The following is a 19,998-nucleotide window of genomic DNA, read 5'->3' as shown; positions in this document are numbered from 1 at the left end:
ATGTAGCCAACGTGTTCTTTATGTTTTCACCTCTGCTAGGATATCCAGATAGAACACGGAGCTCCCAGTTCGCCTGAAAATAAATCCACCCCTTCAAACCAGCTCATCTTACTGGCCTCAAAAGGTACAGGCATGTTTTTTTTATGTGCATATTACTAATGTGAGGTTTTTTATGAAAATTATTTATGCATCAGTGGATTTGGAACCGTTTTTACAACAACTTGTGTAAAGTCTGGTCTGGATTACTGTTAATCACAGTTCTTTCAAAAAGGAGCTGTTAACAATAAACGTATTTTGAGATGACTTGCTGAAACGACTAACCACCATTTGGCCATCTGGATTACAGCAACAATAAATGTAACAACCCTATGTTATGCTCAGAATAATGATATTTAGCAATCTTAGTGCTACTTTCCATATGAAACCAGAGCTCAAAATTTTGGGAGCCAAATTTATTTCAAGAGATCTATCCTAATCGTGCAGTTAAGGATCCAACCTCTGCTCTCTAGACATATCTGTGTTGGCTGGAGCATCAGCAGAAGTCAGTTCTCAGAACAGCACTTGCTTTGGAGTTTGTTGGACAACTGCCATGTGAAAATAGCTAATTTTCAGCTTATTCATGTAGTTTTGTACATTAGAAAATTCCTGTTATGCAGCTTGGTTAGCTACGCATAGCTGTCACCAGAGAATTTGAACCACTGCTTCGGAACAATGTGAATAATAATTCGCAGCTAACTAGTACATTAAAACTTAAACTGTTAATTGCAAAATTAATGAGATTGCTTGCAAATTCAGCCTGACAGATGACCTGTATATGCAGTAAGTATTTACCTGCCAGAATGCCTTAAAAATTACCAGTTAAAGATTCAGCCTAAGCCTGTATCTACATACATTGCATGTGCAAATAAATCCTACAGATCTGAAATCGTGAATTAAGAAGTGAGCTTTTATCTCCTCACTTACTCCTGTGAGAGTACAGGACACCTCAGAAGCCCTCACCACCCAGTTACACTGACAGTAACCAAAACGTTGCATAGCTCCTACTGCGATCAATAGATGCAGTCTACAGAGTCATCTTCCAGCAATCTCTCCATGCCCTTCAGCACAGCACATGGGGATAATTCTCCTTGTATTTCAGAAGCATTTTAAGAAGAAAAATAAATTCTTTACAAGAGTCAGCTGTAACTGCCATTGACCTTAAAGGCCCTTCAGCTGACAGCACTGGAGTTTACACAGACTCTGACAGCTTCCTGGAAGCAGAGCTGTGCTTGATTACAGCTAGGGCTTCACACGGGATTTAAAAGACTTATCAGCTTGATGCAGTTACGTGGCCCACGTGGTGCCCACCTGCTCTGTACAATGTAATTTTTTCTTGTTTCCAAAGACTTCTAGCCCTTACATAACAAAAAGCAGCTACCACTCTTACCTCCCTCTGTCAGCAAACTCCCATAATGAAAATAAGAGCTCCCACCTCACCAAACTTCATTAAGGTGCCACTTCTTACCCCTCCTGACACATTCCATGGATGCGTAGGAAGCAAAGAAGAGTCTCAAGACATAGGTTTTAGTAATTACTGAAGAAGAAATAATGAATTGGGAACAGAGCAAAACCAGTAAGAGCGGGGAGGGGAAGAGAATAATAATGGGTGGGGAAAAAAAAGCCAATGGTACTTTAAAAAGATTAATTTGTTCTACAATTGACCAAGACTGAATGAGATTACTGGAAGGCAACAGATGTAGTCGTGTAGTGGCAGTAATTAGGTACACACACAGTGCCTACAGACTTCATGGACACCAACACCACGTTTAGTTTTGTTGTTTTTGTGTCTGTGCGCGCTATTTTTAACTTTCTCATTTTCTGGCTCTAAGTAGCTGCAAAACTCATTTTTCTCCAAAAAGCAAGATTAACCCAAGCGTACATAATTCAACAGCGGCTAGAGATTCTTTGTCACATTACCACATTTTAACACTTGGTATAAAAGGTGATGTATCAATTCAGTACTTGTGATTTGGAGGATTTTTGTATGAAAATCCAGAAGCTCACTTTTATGGCAGATTAATACAATAAATTGTTTTTGTTGACAGGCAGGGAAGGAGTCAGGACACAAACATTTATTTCTGTGTATATGCAGGGATCTACACAGTGTTCACCAACGGCACTTTCATGGTTAAGTTATTTTTAAAGTCAGGGAAAACATTCTCTGCATTTAAATTAGCTATTCTCTTGCAAGCCTGCAAACCCAAATAATTCAGTATTCTTCAGATACTGAAGGAACAAGAAGTAAAATAGTTTACATTCTTCCTGGTTTTGAGCAGTGACACCCATCACAAAGGCAGGAAAAAAATGCAAGTTAGAGCAATTTATACATTAATATTGCAATGAAGGTCTTACAAACTTCTTTGACAACGTGACTTGGGAAACAGGGCTCAACTTACTTTTCAAAGACCAGACCTCTGTGGTTCTAATTAAGTTAGTTAAAAGGCAATTATCTTAAAGAAGTTCCATTAACACTGACAAAGCTACTGAAATAAATTCCTCTCCAGCCATTAAAAAAAAGAAAATTCAATAGTCTAAGGCATTGATCAAATGATACCCTGAAAAACAAGTGCACAATATTTTACCAGAGACAGAATGACCCAGACTACATTCTTTTTCTTTTTCATTTTTTTTCCACGGCATCCTTTCAAGTATGGTGACCTTTTGCATGTAATGAAGTTCATATTTATCCACCAAACAGGATCTGTGGTAGGTGTGTACCCAGCTCACGCTCTGTCTCTTTGTTTAGCTAAAGGGTGTGTTGCCTCGCACAGTTCTGCTTGAATCAACAGCGAACTGTGCACAAATGCAAACCCACCCTTTTGACGTCAAATATTTTCCAAGATAAACAGTAAAGTTTTATAAACTTGGGTCTTCTGGGATATTTGTAGTCAAAAGAAAAAGGAAAGGAAATACCAGATTTTTACTTAATCACAGTTCAGCTGAAAACAAAGTAATATAAGCACATGATCTTATACTGGAAAGCCATTAATGCACTGTCTTACCTTGAAGTACTTCCATTGGGAGGACGGTCCAGGCGTTTTCCAGATATGAGATGTAAATGTAGCGAGCTGTATTGCAGGCAAGACCAATATACAGCACTCTAGAAGAATTAAGGAAAAAGGAAGTCATAATAGTTTGCACTTGCCTTTTTTTGTATGTTACGACACACCTTACTGCTTCAGAAATCAATTACACGTGTACAGAGTTTGCTTGTCCGAAGCATTTGCTCAACAGAAAATACCTCCTTTGAGTCTACACCTGAACACAAACGCCCCTCTTGCCCACTCCAAACACATTCAGAGGAAGGCTAAAGTTAAGACTCTCTTCAAAATCCTAGCGGAAAAAAAAATCAAAAGGGTCAGCAGAGATGCAGAGCTTTTAATCAACTTTGGTAGCTTCAAGCCATACTCTGCACAGAACTGTATTCCACAGAGCATTTCTAAGCACATTCAATATCCCTTCCAAACAATCTTCTTTTCTAATCATTCAGAGATTATTCCATTTTAATAGTAAACCTGGTGCAGGTTTGGATTAGAGGAATTAATTTCACCCCCATTAATCTAAGTTTATAGTCCCAGTATCTTCAAACTGCTCAGAACTACTCTAAAAACACATCCCACAGAAGCAATATGGTTTGTAACAACATGCCTCAGGATAAAACTTAACCATCCTGTTGAAAAGCAGCAGATGCTGCATCTCAGAATGAGGGAAAAAAGCTCTTATTACAGCTTTTAAACAATGAAGCACATAGACTATTTTTCACAGTGGATTTCCCATTGCACGTTTAACCCGATGACTTTTAATTTCCAGTTTTCAGATTTAGCTTTGTTTACCTTCAGGTTGGATATTCATCCAGCTATCTTTCTCTCACTTTGAGAGGGATTTTAGGAATGACTGACTTAATTCGAAACATGATTTAGCTTGAGAAAAGATGCTGTTGCAACCTTTAAAGGTTCTTCAGAAGTAAGGATTACTTAATCCCTAAACATGCTTCTTGGTTGACTCCTGGTTTGGCACGAGTGATTTAAATGCAACTGGTAATTAATGTGCAAGCACTGATACTGAGAAAGAACGTGTTACTCTTTGTGCTGATCTTTGGTTAGCTATTCCACAAAAGCACAGCAAGGTTTAATTCACTGGTACATAGCCACTGACAAATCTGGAGTGAGATGCAATCATAGAACTGCAGCATCTTGTCAACATTTGAGATCTCTAAATATATATGTTGACAGCTAAAATACCCATACCGTAATTTTCAGTGTGTCAGCGATATCAAAAAAGATTAAAAATTATAAAGGCAGGCCTTTCGCAACAATATGGATTTACAGATAACAATACACATTACTTTCAGTAAGCTGGGTGAGTTTGCAGGGTTTTTTTCCCCCAAAAAATTACTCAAACTCATCTGCGCACCATGCACCACAAGTTTCACCTCTCCCTTTAACTAATAACATCTGTGCCAAACAAATAACTTGGTGTCTTTTACAGCCACAGCTTCATGTAATTCTGAGGTATAATCACACCTGTGAACTGTGATAGGACACATACTACAAAAGGTAAGCAAACCGAAGAGGTTTGTGGGCTCCTATGTCACTAGGTAAGACCCAGGGTATCGCAGACTCTTGGGGACATGAAGGAACCATCCACCTCACATACTTGTACTTCCCTATCAGCACCACAGATGCCCCCAGCCCTTTGTTTAGGGCTGTTTCCCCTCAGGTTAATTTCTGTTTTGTCCATCAACAACTCTGCCCGTCCAGCAAGAGCTTCTTTCCTGTCTCAGCCATTCCCTGTGATGACCAGGCCGCAGGTGTGAGGAAGCCGCCGGCGCCATGCTGGCACCATCGCCACCAGCACGCTCAGCTACCTGCCTTCCTCCACAGAGTTACACCCGAACCCTGACTTAATAAGGGCAATTTAGTTAGCTTCTGCCTTTTAGTTTATTAGAATATGGATGGGGTTTTAGGTAAATTACAGTTACTTGTGTGAAGATTTCTGTCATTATGCTTTGGGAAGGGCACGTCACATCAGAACTTTTGTGTATTTACAGAATCGTTTCAAAAATTGTTTGCAATAACCACTTAGGCTTTTTATGAGACCTAAATGGATAATGTAAACAGACGGTTCTTACGAAACCTATTTGCAGTATCCACAGAGACACCGTATTCAATTTACAGGTTAAACACTTAAAGCACTGGATCTATATTTATGTCAAGACTAAGCTGTTTACAGCCACGACTACCAGGCTCTGCTTCCCATCAAGACTCGCACGCTGGAATTATGGTCAGACAAACACACTCAAGCTTAACCTTGAGTAGGATGTTACTTTCAGAGATTAACATCCTCTTCCTAAACTCAGTGGCAGCTCGAAGTGCTTCTACACAGGGCGTCACTCAGCAATGGTGCCTGAATATCTGACAGGCAGTTCTGTATGCTTTTCCATCATAACACCCTCTCAGGGAATTGTGGCTTTCACACAGCTGCTGATGACATTTCTTATAACTTTTTAGTTTACATCTAAATGAAAATCTCCTCTCTCGTTCTCAGAAGGTGGCTAGAGGCAAAACAAAAGCCCCTTAGCACTCCCCTCCCAAACCCACAGGACAACACAGCCCTCCAGCCAAACTGCTTGCTGTCATTGCTCCGGGCTCCTCCAGTCACCTGCTTACATGCACCATCAGAAACACGAGCAGCACGTGTCACATATTCCTGCGATACGCACAGGAAAGCTAGCAAAGACAGAAATAAAGCATTATAATCAGCACACATTCACATGGTCACGCTTAGAACAGCTGGACAAGGATTTTGGTATTAGTTCAAGCAGCCTGTGAACACAGAACAGGTTTCAAGATGTGGGGAGGAGCTTATGTGCTAAGGCATACAGTGGTTGAAACTGAAAGCTTTGTAAAACTAGAAAATGAAAACCGAGCTCGTATGTGACATGAGTGTAAAGTCCATTTTCTTGTAGTTCGACAAAGGACAACCGACAGTATTTTTTCCCGCTGCTGTGAAAGTGCATAAGCAACTCTGCTACTCATACCTGTCTTCAAAGAATTAGGACAGGAATAACATTGTTCAAGGAAATACTGCAGGAAGTTTGCCTACAGCCAGCAGTCTAACCACCCAAGAGAAAGAGTGCATATGTATCCACGTATTTTTTTAATTTACTGACATAAGTCAATGGAAGGTGAGACAACCTTATCAGTGAAGTCACCTCACCAAAAAGAGAAGTCAAGCCACCTCCCCTATAACCAAAAAACCCCGAAATAATTCACAGCTAGCTGTGGATTAAGCATGACTTTATCTTTCTTATCTCAGACAAGAACTTACACCTGAATTCCCACGAACGGCTAACTCTTTGTATGCCAAAATGCTAAACAAGGAATTTTGAGCTGTGAGAGGTGGCAACAGGGAGGCAGAAAAAACACATCCCAAGAGCTTCTGGCTAAGATGGTTCCAAGAAGGGTATCTAGTTAGAGGATATTTTTCTTATTAACGGGAGAAAGAATACCTGCACTATAAGGCAACAGACATATACAGAACTATCAAAAGAACATGAATTACAAACTCCTATCAACACCTTCTTATATATAAATATATATATATATATAAAAGCTTTATATAGTGAAGTTCAAAAATACAAGGAGAACTTAGGAGTTAGAAGGAGAACTTGAGACTTCTCAAACTGCGATGACTAAATATGAGTAAGCGTTAGATAACATTAAAATATGAGTAATCTGCACTTCCCAGGTGTAGTTACAAGGAATGTTGTTCCATTGCAAACACAAACTAGTATTTTAACAACTTACCAGTCTTGGTTTGATAGGCTTACCAGTGCAAAAGACAAAAGAAGAGTTAATCCTGTACATCATCTTTCTCTTTTACAGGCTAATGTCTCTGTTATCCCCCCCATACCTTTTATGCCATCTTATTCACAAGCCTATCATTCTTTTGGGTTTTCTTCTTTCTCTAGTTGAAGTCTAAGCCTGAATTTTGCCCTATAACAATATAAATGGAAAGAGCATACCCAAGCTATCTTTAGCTATCAAGATTCTGATCTGTTCTCACCACTCCTCCATCATCATATCCTTCCTCCAGTCTTTGCATGCAAAGTGTCACATTTTCCTCAAACTAATTGTTAAATTCAGACATTAAATGACTGACTCAAAGTAAAGAGAGACTCCTCAGTTTAAAGGAAGGAAAAAGAAATCTCTTACGTAAACTCTCAAATTACTGTGCTAAGTATCTCAAACATTTTTAGTAGAAGTCAAATGAATCAAAAAAAAAATCATCCCAGTAAGAGCAAAACAAAAAACCAAACAGCAAAAACACAGAACAGAATGCACAAAAACAGCACAATTAGACAGCTTAATAAAAGACATCTTGATGACTATGTGATTATAAATGGGCCTTTTGGAAAAGACATACCACTGAGAGCTCTGTGCTTACTTGCACTGAGTAGCTGAGTAAATACAAAACAAAACAAAAACCACCACCACCAAAAACATTACAACTTCATTAGCTGAGATCCACCCCTACCTTTCTTCCCTAATCTTTATTTTAAAGACTGAAGGAACTTATAACATGCAGAAATTAAGTTATTTTTCAATTTAGAGGAAAACAACATTCACAAATATGCTGGAAGTAATCATTTTCACTTAAACAAGGCAAAAAGCATGTGAGAAGCTCTAATTTCAGTAGCTAACACACACAGTTGCAACTACAGGAAGAGAGCAAGGAACTGAACTTGTAAGCAACACTACCAAGCTGCAACCTCATTCTGCCAACACCCCGAGCCTGATGATGGGGGCATGTGCACAGGAGGTGCTCACCTCGCTGCTTCATCTCAGCCTTCTTCCCTCTCAGCATGCAAGTGACACCCTTGCAGGCTACTGTGGAGGCAAAGACTGCCCTGCAAGGAGAAGTGGGCTAAGCAAGAGGTTTCCAGAATGCTGCTACTCACAGGAAAAAAAAAAAGTAAAATTAATGGAAATTGTATTTCAAAACAGACGATCTTTGAGTAGGAGGCGATTTGTCAAGATCTCTAACAGAGCTCTGAATCGCTGAACTAGGATGTCTTCTGGAAATGTCTGCAAAGGGTTATGGTGCCACGCATAACGTGTGTACTAACTGAAATGCTAACGAAACATTGCAGAACATCTTCAGCTCTTAAAATAATAATAAAAAACTCCATTAGGCACCTTCATAGCTGAGCAGGACTTGGAACTTCAAAATAAAAGATTTCACTCAAATTTCACTTCGTATCACAAGGCCAGGCCCATAATTCAATTTTTTTTTTGGTAGCTCTTTAATGAGTGCTAAGATCTCCTTACCTGATATGACCAACCAATTCTATCAGCTTGTGGCTGAAGAAGTAGGCAGTCAGCTCAGACACATGACTGAGCACAGAGCAAACTCCAAAGAGAGTGGTGGTGCCATTCAGGTCTTCCAAGTGCCAGTAGAGGAAGGTGAACACAAAGCCATATCCAAAGCCCATGAACCATGCCACGAAGAGCACTGAGCCATACTGGATACTACAAAGCAGTTTTATGAGGTCCCAAAAACTGAACGACTGCGACTGGCTCATACTGGTTGTAGGAGTGTTGTCGGAGGATTCATTGGAGGCGTTCCTGTCCACCTGTGATATTTCCACCTCCTTCCTCTTGTTTTCATCTTGCTTGAAGTGCGTATAATGAAATCGAAATTGGGTGGCCACAATTAACGCCATTGTCATCAGAACACCAAAAACGATGAAAACTATCCTGTAGTTCTTGTATTCAGGAGCTTTACATCCTTGACCTTCAATGACAACTTCCGTATGGGTATAGTCGATGCCGATTCCCACGGAGAGCATGGCCAGCCCCCAGCCCAGAGACCCCCACATACGCTGCAGTCCGTACCGGTCCCTGTGCTTGCCGAGGTATTGCAGAGTTACAGTGTCCACAATTGTAACAGAGGAAGCACTGAAAAATTCTCCTATTATGACAACCAGCAGAATGAGTAGGAAGATGGCTTCTACTTCTTGTTGATCATAAACGAGCACGGCTTGGTCAGAAGGCATCGGCTTTGCAGTGATGGCAGCTGGGGTGGTACTTGGAGTCATGTTCCCTGGTGAGACTGGACTAGCAGTGGTGTTTTTCAAAATAGGATGAGTACTGTTTTCCAAGGCAAACTCCATGTCATTGCTCTGTGTAGGTAACAGGAATGTTATTTCAGAAGTAGCAGTCCCTGTCGCTCCCAGAGTGACGGGACTGGAAGTCAGCAGGTCTCTCTTCCCACGAACTTTGGGGGATGCAGTACTCGTGGTCGTTAGCAGAGATGACATTGAGGCGTTTTGCGAAATGGTTGTTAAAAGGCTGCTTGCATTGGTGGGATGTGCTGGGGGAAGGCCCTTTGGTACACATCTTAAGGTGGCTGGTCTAACAAATCCAATCCCCAGGTTAAATAAAACCCAGCATAAAAGCGAGAAGAGAAGGACGATCTTCCCTTTCTTGAAGCGATCTGCTACCACTCCCCAGAAGGGAGCACTGCAAAACTCAATAAAGTACCTGATGCCCACCAGAAGTCCACTCTGACTGGGTGACATACCCAGCTGCTTGTAATACACAGGCAGCAAGGGGTAGAGAGAGCCATATGCAGAATAGAAGAAAAAATAAAAGACCTTCGAGATCAGAAGATCATTGTTTATTTTGACGCAGTGCTTTTCTAACCAGTCCAGCTCTTCGTCTGGGACAGTGGTCGTCTCTGTCGAAGGGGATTCATTCTGGGGCTGCAAGTCTTGATCCTTGGAAATGCCGTTGAAAGGATCAGCAAGCACATACTTTCTTTTCTGTTCTTCTTCATCGTCGGTTAAAATGGCAACCTTATCATCAGCTGCCATGGCTTACCACAAGCATCCAATATTTGGTGCACTCTCAGGAACTAGGGCTACCCTGCAAACAAATAAAACATCACATGGTTAAGGTACCACACAGGAACAGGTCTGCTATGCTAGTCATCAAGGACAAACAGAGCTTCTTTTCTGTAAGTGGTATTCTTAAGCAACAGATGCAGTTGTTGCCACAGCAGTAATTTGTGGGAGGCTCAAGTTTTCAGGCTGAATGGGAAGAGAGGTGGGAATTAGGATGGTGAGAATTAATCCTAATACAAGGTTAAGATAAGGGACCCTCAAAATTTGGATAACAACCTTAAAGGCATCAAAGACCTGGGGCAAAGAAACACAGAGACAGAAACTAAGTACAGACCCTACAATGACTGGTTCAAATAAAACTCTGAAATTGAAGCAAGGTCAACTGGAGCATAAATTGTACTGCAGCCGACTACGTTTATCCTTTGCAGAAAAAAAAAATAAATTGCAGAACTGACAAGCAACACTTAAAAATAAACTCACCGCTACTTAAACACTGGTTGAACAGAATAGTTTTCACATTTAAAAACAACAGGCCACTCTAATAAGCTGGGTTAGCTAACGGAAGCTTTCCTCTTAAGGAATAAAACAAAGTTATGCCAACAGACTACCTCTCAAAATCACTGTATTAGGCAACTACTATTGCTGTAAAGTTAACCTAGGAAGATTAGCTCATATGCGTTATGAAATGTTGAACATTTAATATATTTTGGTTTTGTCCTCCCTTTTCTGTTTTGGTTCAGTGTTCATATACAGAATCTTTTCAAGGACCAGTATGTGAAAATAGCATTTTATTCACCTGAAACTTCTCTGGGAGTGCTGAAGTTTAGATAGGGAATATATTTCTCATGGAATCTGAAATATTTTTTGCAACTCTGCATTTTGTTTCCACTAGAAGAGCTCCACTGAAACTGCAGCCTTTGAGAACTCTACTGAAAGCACAGTATCATCTACTGAAAATCAGTCATTCACTGATATATCCAGCTTCTTTAATTATTTAATGATAGCTCAGAATGTACTTAAATACCGACAACATATTTGCAAATCGATGCAAGGCTAGTAGCAGAAGAGAGATTTAAACATTCATAGGTATATTAAACGAATTGATTTGTGCTGATCCAAGGTACACATAACAGGCGACGGAATAAGCCATGGATAGTCGTAAAAGCAACAGCCCATTAAAATAATCTAAACCTTAGTTCAGCGTTACACAGCTCTAAAAATACCACCATTAAGATCCCAAACTCTCCTGAGGTTTCTGTTTTTCGCTTTTAAATGACATTTCTATAGGATACTACCTACAAGGATCTCTGGTTTTACTTAGGCTGGCAAGGTTGCATAAAAAACTTGGAGCTGTGACCATTCATGTATTCAAGGTCAGAAGTTAATCAAAACAATGCCAGCACATACACAGACTGCTTTTTTTCTTCCAGTTGCTCTGAAAAGACTTCAGAGACAATTGGATTAAAAAAACAAAATATTTCAAGTGTCAAAAGATTGGATAAAGTCTTAATTAAGTTGTTTGAACAGTCAAATGTGAAAATGCATTTTCTTGCTCTTACCTGCTACCATCAAAAGCCACCAAAAGCCAGCAGCTATTTCGTTAGTTCCTGTAATTCTCAGTGCAGCCAGCCACTTCCACCTGGCAGTTGGAAGGATTGCGGGCTTTCTGCTCATATGCTTGCTCAATTTTGGCTTCAATATCCACAAAACAAGTCCTTCTAAGGAATAAATTAGATCTGTCATCATCCACACTTATTTTCTGTAAGTCTTGCCTTGCTTGGACAACCAAGACTCCGGAAGAGGTGCAGATCAAGGGGATGAAGCAGAGGATCGGGTGCTGTTCCTATGTCCTCACAAAACCATCACACTCTCACCTGCTTACAGGAACTTGCTTACTAGCTGTACCAGACCTTTACAGCATTTAATTCTGCACAATAAATTTCCTCACCCCCACGACACAACGAGATCAAACTCACATTTTAACCACTTGGATATCAAGACAGCTCTTTGCAAGCACGCATTGCAATTATCCTAATCTAAACACAACAGCCATACTCCGTATCCTAACGAATGAGCTCAGAACCATCTGATTTCATACAAATTACAGCAGAAACTTTTAAAGCAATTTGTATTCCATCTGTTTTTAATTCAGCTTCCCTTCTGTGTTGGAATGGGACATCAGTTTTTGAAGTTGCATGAATAGTAGCTGTATTAAAAATGGTGCCACTGCTCACCTTGTGTCCCCTTCTTCCCTTCCCTGGGACTTCCATTTGCCACAGCACCAGTCTTCTTCTAACCTGTCATGAGCAAGGATTAATCCAACACTTCTAGTACTCTGACTACAACATCTTGAGTAAGAATGCTAGGAAAAGTATATTTCATAATAATTTCAGTAAATATTTTCCCACCCTGAGAGTGTTTCATTGAATATTATTAATAACACAGAATATACTCTTCAGAAATATAACAGCACCAAGACTGGTAGGAGCCATATGGCATTCTTTAATGTTTTGATCACTAGTTTGTTTGGAAGACAGTTTTTTGAAAGTGATTTTATTTAGCGATTTTTTAAATACTAAAAATAAGCAACTGGAGATGAGAAAGCCAACAAAGTGGTATTGTCACTGAAAATCTACAGAAAACTTATTAATCTATGTGGCGTTCCTTCTTCTGACCAAAAAAAAAAAAAAACACAAAAAACAAGCCAGTCAGGGACTGAATGAGCAGCAAAATCAACCAGATGGCAAAACAATGTACTTTTAAGTAGGAATAGACAAATAACTACCAGCTATTTTAACCAGCCTTCAAATACTGCATCTTCTCTTTGCAAAACCCTTTTCTGATCCACGAGACAGTAGGAGGACAGAAGACAGCGCTACCAGCAAGTTTAAAACAACAGAGAGCAGGAGCGAGGAAGACAGGCTGGGAAGATAAACAGAATGATTTAGGCAGGAACATAAACTTTAACTCGTTCAAGGCGCGATGGAGCATGGAGCTCGGGCCCAGGCGTGCTGAACGCCACTGGGCCAGCCAGGCCGACTGCATGTGCACCCAGCAAAGACTCTGGAAAACTGGGAGAATGGTTTTGAAACCTTCTTCCCTAAACTCAGGCAAGCGGTGTGAACACCCAGTAGAGCTGTAGGAGGCAAATGGGGTGAAACATCCGCCAGAACCTGAGAAAGTGCCACCGATGGGAAGGGATGAGGTCTAGCAGCTTCCACCTGATGGAGGCACAAGCTGTTGTCTTCCCACAGGTTTGTGTTCCCAGACCACCATGTGGAGTAGTGCACAGAGTCTTTGCATTTTCATCACCCCATCCCCCCTGATGTTACAACAACTGCAAAAAAGACTTCAAAACACGAACAAGAGAACCGCCCTGTGTTGTAGCCCCATTTGAAGCCATGCAGGAAGCTTGCGGCCGGCCCGGCTGCCTCAGACCTTGGGTTTCCCTGCGAGATCACGCGTGCTCTGAGCCCGCTCTTGTACAAGTGTGTGTGTTTCTTTTCAGATAAAGGATGTACATGTTAACCACAAGACTATTCTTCCTTCAAGCTCTGCACAAATAGGATTGTTTAGGTGAGTACTTGGGTCTCTTTCTCCTGACACAGGAAGGTGCCCTCCTGGTTTGCATCTACCTCTCCACCAAGTCTAAATCCTATTTCAACCCCCAAAACATGTGAGGCGTCTTTCATCCAGTCACCTGCTAACACATGCTACGGCAACTTGTCTGCAGACCTCCGAGCAACTGACTACCTGAGGAACAGAGACAAAAAGCATTTGTCCCGATGAACTCAGTGCTGATGATGCGATGGTCATTTTAACGATTGCAAGGAGCCTCTTTGGCAGGTAGGCAGAAGACGACAAAATACTCTCTGCGTTTAGTTAAGTATCTTCTTGGCTTTCTTACCATTTTTGTTTCTTGAATTGATCATGTTTGCATTGGCTCTCCCAATTAACAGGATTTCAAGACGAGGAAGGATAAAAAGTGAATCTATTCAAGACAACCTGACATTACAAGTGGAGCCAATCTTCCCAAAAACTTGAGGGGAAAAAGAAGAAAAGAAAAAGAAAACAACTTTATACTGAGCCAAACAGTGCTAACCAACAGGTATCTGACTGGGGTACCAACTCCCTAAACCTCTCAGGGAAAATCCCATGGCACTTAGAGCTTTATAAGATTAAAAACAAGGCATTAAAACTTCACTTGCAGGCCAACAGAAAGTTAGATTTGGGGTGGAAGAGTACAGCTCTTTTTAAATATTTACTTCAGCATAAATATCCCATTTGTTAGGCTTTGAGAATTAAAGCATAGTTAAGACTCACATAGCAAAATATCTAACAACATCAAACTTGGGGTTTGGATGCATATTGAATTAAAAAAAAAAAAAAGGCAAAAAGACCACCCCACAGTTCATCAGAACATAATCCAACTGATCAAGAGTAGCTTTAATCCGTTAAGCACCTGGAAAGATGACTGTGTAGATTTACGTTTACATAGTCTCTGGAAACATACTCCAAGAGCAGAATTCCAAAAGAGGAATCATTAATTAATCTCTCAAGCAACACATAGCTGTGATGGAGCAGACTGGATCACTGATGCACTGTGGGGATAAAGCAGCGCCAGAAAACAAGGGATCACGTCTTACTTCACTTTCAGACTTTCCCTGACTAGAAAGCTGAGTTTGTAGTAAACTTGTGAAATTCCACATCAAGTTTTCATACGAACATTTTTAAACAAATCTGATAAAAAGATTACATGTTTCTTATTTTAAACAAACGCTGAAGGTTTACTCAGGTTACCAATTACTGTTTGATTTACAACAGGGCTGTGCTAGAAGTCAACTTAAAAGCCACCTGTCTTCCAAAGCAGGCTCACCTCTCCGTGCCCAGGCTGGAGGGGCTGCCACAGTGTGTGCACCCATCCATCACACTGCATCTCCTCCTCAGCCCCGCACCCCTCGCTGGTCCCAACTACAACAATTTAGGATTGGAGCAGTATCTGTGCAGCATCTTACAGCGCTAAGCCCTGCATCCAGCAGGCCTACAAGGCCTGTCTGTAAGGAGCATGCATAATAGGCTGTGTTTTCCATTTCCAAGCAAGTTTTACCCCGGAGGAGTAGCCTGGTGCTGTCGCCTGTGCCCTTGCCAAGAAGAAGCACAAAGCGCGCTGTTTGCATAAGCGCGCACGGCTTTTCTCTCACGTCCTTCATCTCCTCGTACATCGCGCCCCAAAGCTCCCCAGGGCACACCAGCCTCTGGGGAGCCCTTGGAGGCGCTGTCCCCAGCCCAGCCTGGCCACCTTGCTCTCAGTCATAAAGCCAGGAATAAGTCTCATTGAGTGAATTAACTCGGTGCTAGAAAACATATTTGTTGCATGTCTGAAGCGAGACATCAGTATTTTAACGTTAACCACCACAATTAGTGTTTCTACGAATTGAAACCACCTTGTTCTGTAACACTTAATTCTTTAAATTGCTTTATTTTGCTTTGTTTAGCACACACATACTTCAAATTTTGGTCTAAGTAAGTTTTTCTTCTTTACTGAATATGCGCGTAAAACCCCACATTCTTTGACACGTTTAGTCAATTAGATTGAGACTAAAGTATGTCTGAAGTATGCCAAAATGGGGTTTTTAATAGGTTTAATGCACTTGATAATAGGTCTGAAGTTGCTAAGTTGCTACAACAATGCTAGTGGTAACATTAGGGAAGATAAGAACGCTATCAGATCCTCATCTGCTGCAGGAAAACCATTAAACTCGCATCTTGGGACTCCTACCTTCCTAGTCGTGTTTTCCATTTAATATGTGCAGATTAAGACATATAGAGCAGAAGATACTCCATGCCATATTAAAGGGTAATAAAAGAGCAACAACAGTGGCTACCCATATTATCAATAGCGGTAACTAGAGTAACACCAGTAACTAACTGGAGCATACTACTTTTTAAGCAGTTTCTTTTGTAGCGAGTACCAGGCCCCGATGTTTTAGCCTGCAGCGACGAGTTCTGCACCTCGCCAATGACAGTAAGCACCGAGCACACCTCCGATGGCCTAGGCGGGTGCCCAGAGCCCGTCCCGAGGTGCTCCCAGAGCACCAGCCCCAGGGAGGACAGCACTCGCTGCCCCGCAGGCCAGGCCTGCGGTGCTGTAGGCAAAGGTTAAGGAAGATGAAATTTAGGTTGCCCTGGCACCAGCTACATCAGTGACCAGCCGCAGCTTCCTCACGTGAGCTCCTCGCGTCATCGCCTCTGGCTCCCGGTCTCACTCCACCTGCTTGAATTTTTTTTCCCCCTAAAACCTGCTCCAGACCTTGACTGTGTTCATGCCTGCCATCACAAACACCATCCTTAAGAAGAGGATCGTTTTCTCTTAAGCCCCTGTGGGTCATCCGAGAACACACACGGTAAAATAAAAGTTCCTTTGTCCACTATTTATTTACATCCTGAGCGACAAACCCCAAGCCAGAAAACTCGCGCTTTACAACCATTTTCCCCGGGTAGCACCAAGCACAGTCGGGCTAGACCCTGCATACCTCACTAAGGTTATATTTCGCGTGAGCTTTTACCCCAATACTCCAGCATTACGCTCTTGTCCGCCCGGCTCCGAGTTCAGGGCTCCTCGACCCGGCGTTTTCCACGACCGGCGCCCCCTCCCCTGCCACCCCCCGGGGACAGCAGCCAGCCGCGGGGCCGGGGCACCGGGACACGGCACCGGGCCTCGGCCCGGCACCCCCGCGGCGGCGGGGCCCGGCGCTGACTCACCTCGCCCGGCGGCGGCGGCTGCGGGGGGGCGCGGGGCCGGCACCATCGCTGCCCCTCCTGCTGCCGCTGCTGCTGCCGCTGCCGCTGCTGCGGGCGGCGGCTCCGCGCACCCTGGCCCGCCCCCCCCGGCCGGGCCCCGCCGAGCCCAGGCCGCCGCCGCCGCGCAGGGGCGCTGCGGGAGGGAGGAGCCGGGCCCCGCCGCACGGCTCCGGCTCCGCTCCGGCACCGCCCCGCCGGGGAAGGGGCCCGGCCTGCTGGCGCTGCTACAGATGGGCCCCGCTGAAGGGTGCCCGAGGAAGGAAAACGCCGACTGCGAGAGCTGCCTCAGCCCCGCAGCCCTACCGTCGCGCACCCATGGGTGGCGCCTGGAGATGTGGGTCCCCGGACTCAAAGGCCTCACCTGAGGGACGCGGAAAGATGGAAGCTCAGCTCCCGTGTGGGAGGTGGAGAGGAGGCTCAGGGGAGACCTCATTGCTCTCTGCAGCTACCTGAAAGGAAGGTGTGGGGAGCTGGGGTCGGCCTCTGCTCGCAGCTAACTAGTGATAGGACTAGAGGGAATGGCCTCAAGTTGCCCCAGGGGAGGTTCAGGTTGGAAATGAGGAGACATTTCTTCTCAGAAAGAGCAGCCAGGCGTTGGGACGGGTTGCCCAGGGAGGTGGTGGAGTCACCATCCCTTGGGGAGTTCACGGGAAGGCCAGACGGTGCTTAGGGACATGGTTTAGTGGGTGATTTTGGTGGGACCAGATGACCTTGAAGGTCTTTTCCAAACTTCATGACTCTGTGATTCTCCAAATGCTGCCTCTGACAAGCTGCCCCACAGCTGACTGCCCACAGAAAGAAGCCACAGCCAGGGAACCCGGAGCACAGGCCTCCTGCCATCCTGCAGAATACAGACAGGCAATTGCAGTGGAGCTTTTTGCAATTACAAAATACTACTGTAACGAGTCAAGTGTCAGCTCCAAACAACATTATTTCATTTCGATGGAGAGTTTCTGGCAAGTTGTTACAAATGCTTTTAGGGAGAATACATCTTTTGAATCATTTCCAGTCACTGTTCGTGAACTGAAGAGGGAAAGCTGATCCCTGCAGTGGCTGACCACATTTAGTGGAGCCATAAAGGCCGGCTTTCCCTGCTCTTGGGTAACTCAGGATTGCAAACACAGGGAACCAACCCCCTTACACACTACCGCCACAACCACCTTCAGCTGTATTGCCTGTAATACTGTTCTTGGAGGAGCTACACCCTGACCATATGCCCTCCTTGTACTCAGTTTCCAAGGTGCCAGGAATATTTCCTAGAAGTAAAATACAATAATAATTTGTTGTCTCGATGGAGGAATTCACAAAAAAATGTGTAACAGCCTGTTTCTTCACGGGCTGTTGCATAACCTGGCATGGAAACAAGAAGTTAGAATTGAGGGCTGGAGTATAGAGTATGACCAATATACACTCACATATATACACACACAAACACACACACACACAAAAGGTATAGTATTGAGTTTATATGCCTAATTTGACTGAGTTTGATCACCACAGAGCTGAAACTGGGGTCCACTGCCTTCATTTGGTAAGGATCGTAAAGACTACAAAAAGATTTAGCATTGATCAATTTTGCTCCAGTCTGACAAGCTACTCCAGCATGAGCAGAACTGAGCACAATAGCACTCTGCATGGCTATTTCTTTCAGTGCAGCTCTGTGTAAAGACCTGGATTACAGCCTGTTAGAAATTATTACACTTGCTCAGAGATTTCTTGCTTTGTTCTTTCAGCTATGAAAATGAGGATTAACAGAAATGGAGAAACTGCTGCACTGCACAAAAACTGTACCAAATGTTTTTTTATCACAAAAGTCTATGTTTTTCTAGCCAAATCAGAGTTCAGAGAGAGGAACTGGCATTTTAAGTTACATAAATCATGAAGTTTTCTATTAAAATACTTGCTGGTATAAAACATTGTGGCAAAGACAATAAAAAGCTGAGTCACATGTAAAGTCTGTTAAAATTAATTGAAAGATCTTTTTTTTTTTTTCCCTAGACCTCAGATCAAGCCCTGAGTCACACTGAAATGTGATATGCAGAATATAAGGAACAAAAGACTACAAAACAGCAAACTTTTTCTGTGATACCAGTAAAGATGTACCTTACCACTGGATATGAGAATCTTCTCAATACTTTATAAAGTACATACATCGTACAAATGCATGCCATTTAATAAACTCCGTATTATGAATGCACATCTGGGTTAAACTTCTCAATGAATTGGAAAGAATTACAGTTGATTTCTGTGTGGGTTTCTGGTTAAATGCTTATGCTACATTATAAAGATTTCAATTTATTTGTTCTGTCTTGAGAATATTTGCCACAAAAAAAAAAAAACACACCTTTAACATTATAAAAGAAAATTCCAATTAAATACTAGCTGGAAGTGCACATTGCTAACATTAGTAGATTTTGCTTGAAAAGGAGTCAGTGTCAGCTGACTATGAAGCAGCTGATTTGTTCCTTGGGTTAGAGGAAAAATAAAGCAAATACAGCATAACACACACAAAATTTTCATGGAAAAACATCTGACATTGTTTGTACAATATATGCATCTGATATTTTCCAATAATAGCAAAGGTAAAGTACCTGAGCCCCATCTCAAGGAAATGGTTTATAGGAGCTGAAATTTTAATTTATAGTAAAGCTTCTTACTCGGTTTCTTTCATAAACTAGGGCTGTACTTTGAAATCAGGAATTTCTGGTTGACACAAAATATTCTGCTGTCCTTCAGCAGCTTTTAACTCTGAGCCAAAATAGAAAAAGAAAAGATAATTTACATCAGTCAGATCAGAAAGATAAGTAGAAGGTGAGATCTGTGCTGCTAGGACTTGCTCCAGAGCACACTGGAGACATCAGAAGAGCCTTCATTTCAATCAGGCCTTGAATATTTTGTGCAAAACATGAACAAAATGACTTCAGTCAATCCTCTGCTAGGAGAAGGAGTGCATTAGGGCGACTACAGCATTTGTTTCCTCTTTCAGGAAGCTCTTCATCACACCCCAGTTTGTGTGTATCCCCAGGTAAATCTGGGCAGAAGCTAAGTCATTATGAGGAACAAAATGGCTTTTTCCCTCCTCTTTCAAAGACCACAAGCAACTCTATTACCATTATATATCATCAGCAAAGAGAAACTCTGACAGGGGAACTGCGAGAGAATCACAGAGTGAATCAGCAGATCGTGCACAGCTACAAGCACTGCTGATGGCAACAGAGCACAACACGTTCACTGCTAAGATGAGGAGC

The 19,998-nt window shown here is 42.5% G+C and overlaps 1 protein-coding gene and 1 long non-coding RNA gene across 7 annotated transcripts in view; one reads left to right on the top strand and one right to left on the bottom strand.

The window, feature by feature from the left end:
- MFSD6 (major facilitator superfamily domain containing 6) overlaps window positions 1-19,998 on the bottom strand; it is a 43,594-nt gene that overhangs the window by 8,636 nt on the left and 14,960 nt on the right. The window contains exons 1-3 of one of the 6 annotated variants that reach the window (XM_083842896.1): window positions 16,712-16,879; window positions 8,373-9,971; window positions 3,042-3,139 (exon numbers count right to left, since the gene is read on the bottom strand). In XM_083842896.1, coding sequence (XP_083699022.1) covers window positions 3,042-3,139; window positions 8,373-9,919 — 1,645 coding nt within the window. In that variant the 5' untranslated portion in view covers window positions 9,920-9,971; window positions 16,712-16,879. Of the gene's footprint in view, window positions 1-3,041; window positions 3,140-8,372; window positions 9,972-12,183; window positions 12,247-16,482; window positions 16,684-16,711; window positions 16,880-19,998 lie in introns of those variants that run through there. The other 5 variants (XM_083842891.1, XM_083842893.1, XM_083842894.1 and 2 more) reach the window with 5 other exon arrangements.
- On the top strand, window positions 17,105-18,947 carry LOC310902076. Its single transcript, XR_014586471.1, has 2 exons — window positions 17,105-17,210; window positions 18,749-18,947. It is a non-coding gene; the product is annotated as an uncharacterized lncRNA (long non-coding RNA).

This window comes from Anser anser (genome assembly GCF_964211835.1).
Source record: "Anser anser genome assembly, chromosome: 6".
Lineage (NCBI taxonomy): Eukaryota > Metazoa > Chordata > Aves > Anseriformes > Anatidae > Anser > Anser anser.
The sequence above is the reverse complement of the archived record's forward strand: the minus strand, read 5'-3'. Positions and strand labels throughout refer to the sequence as shown.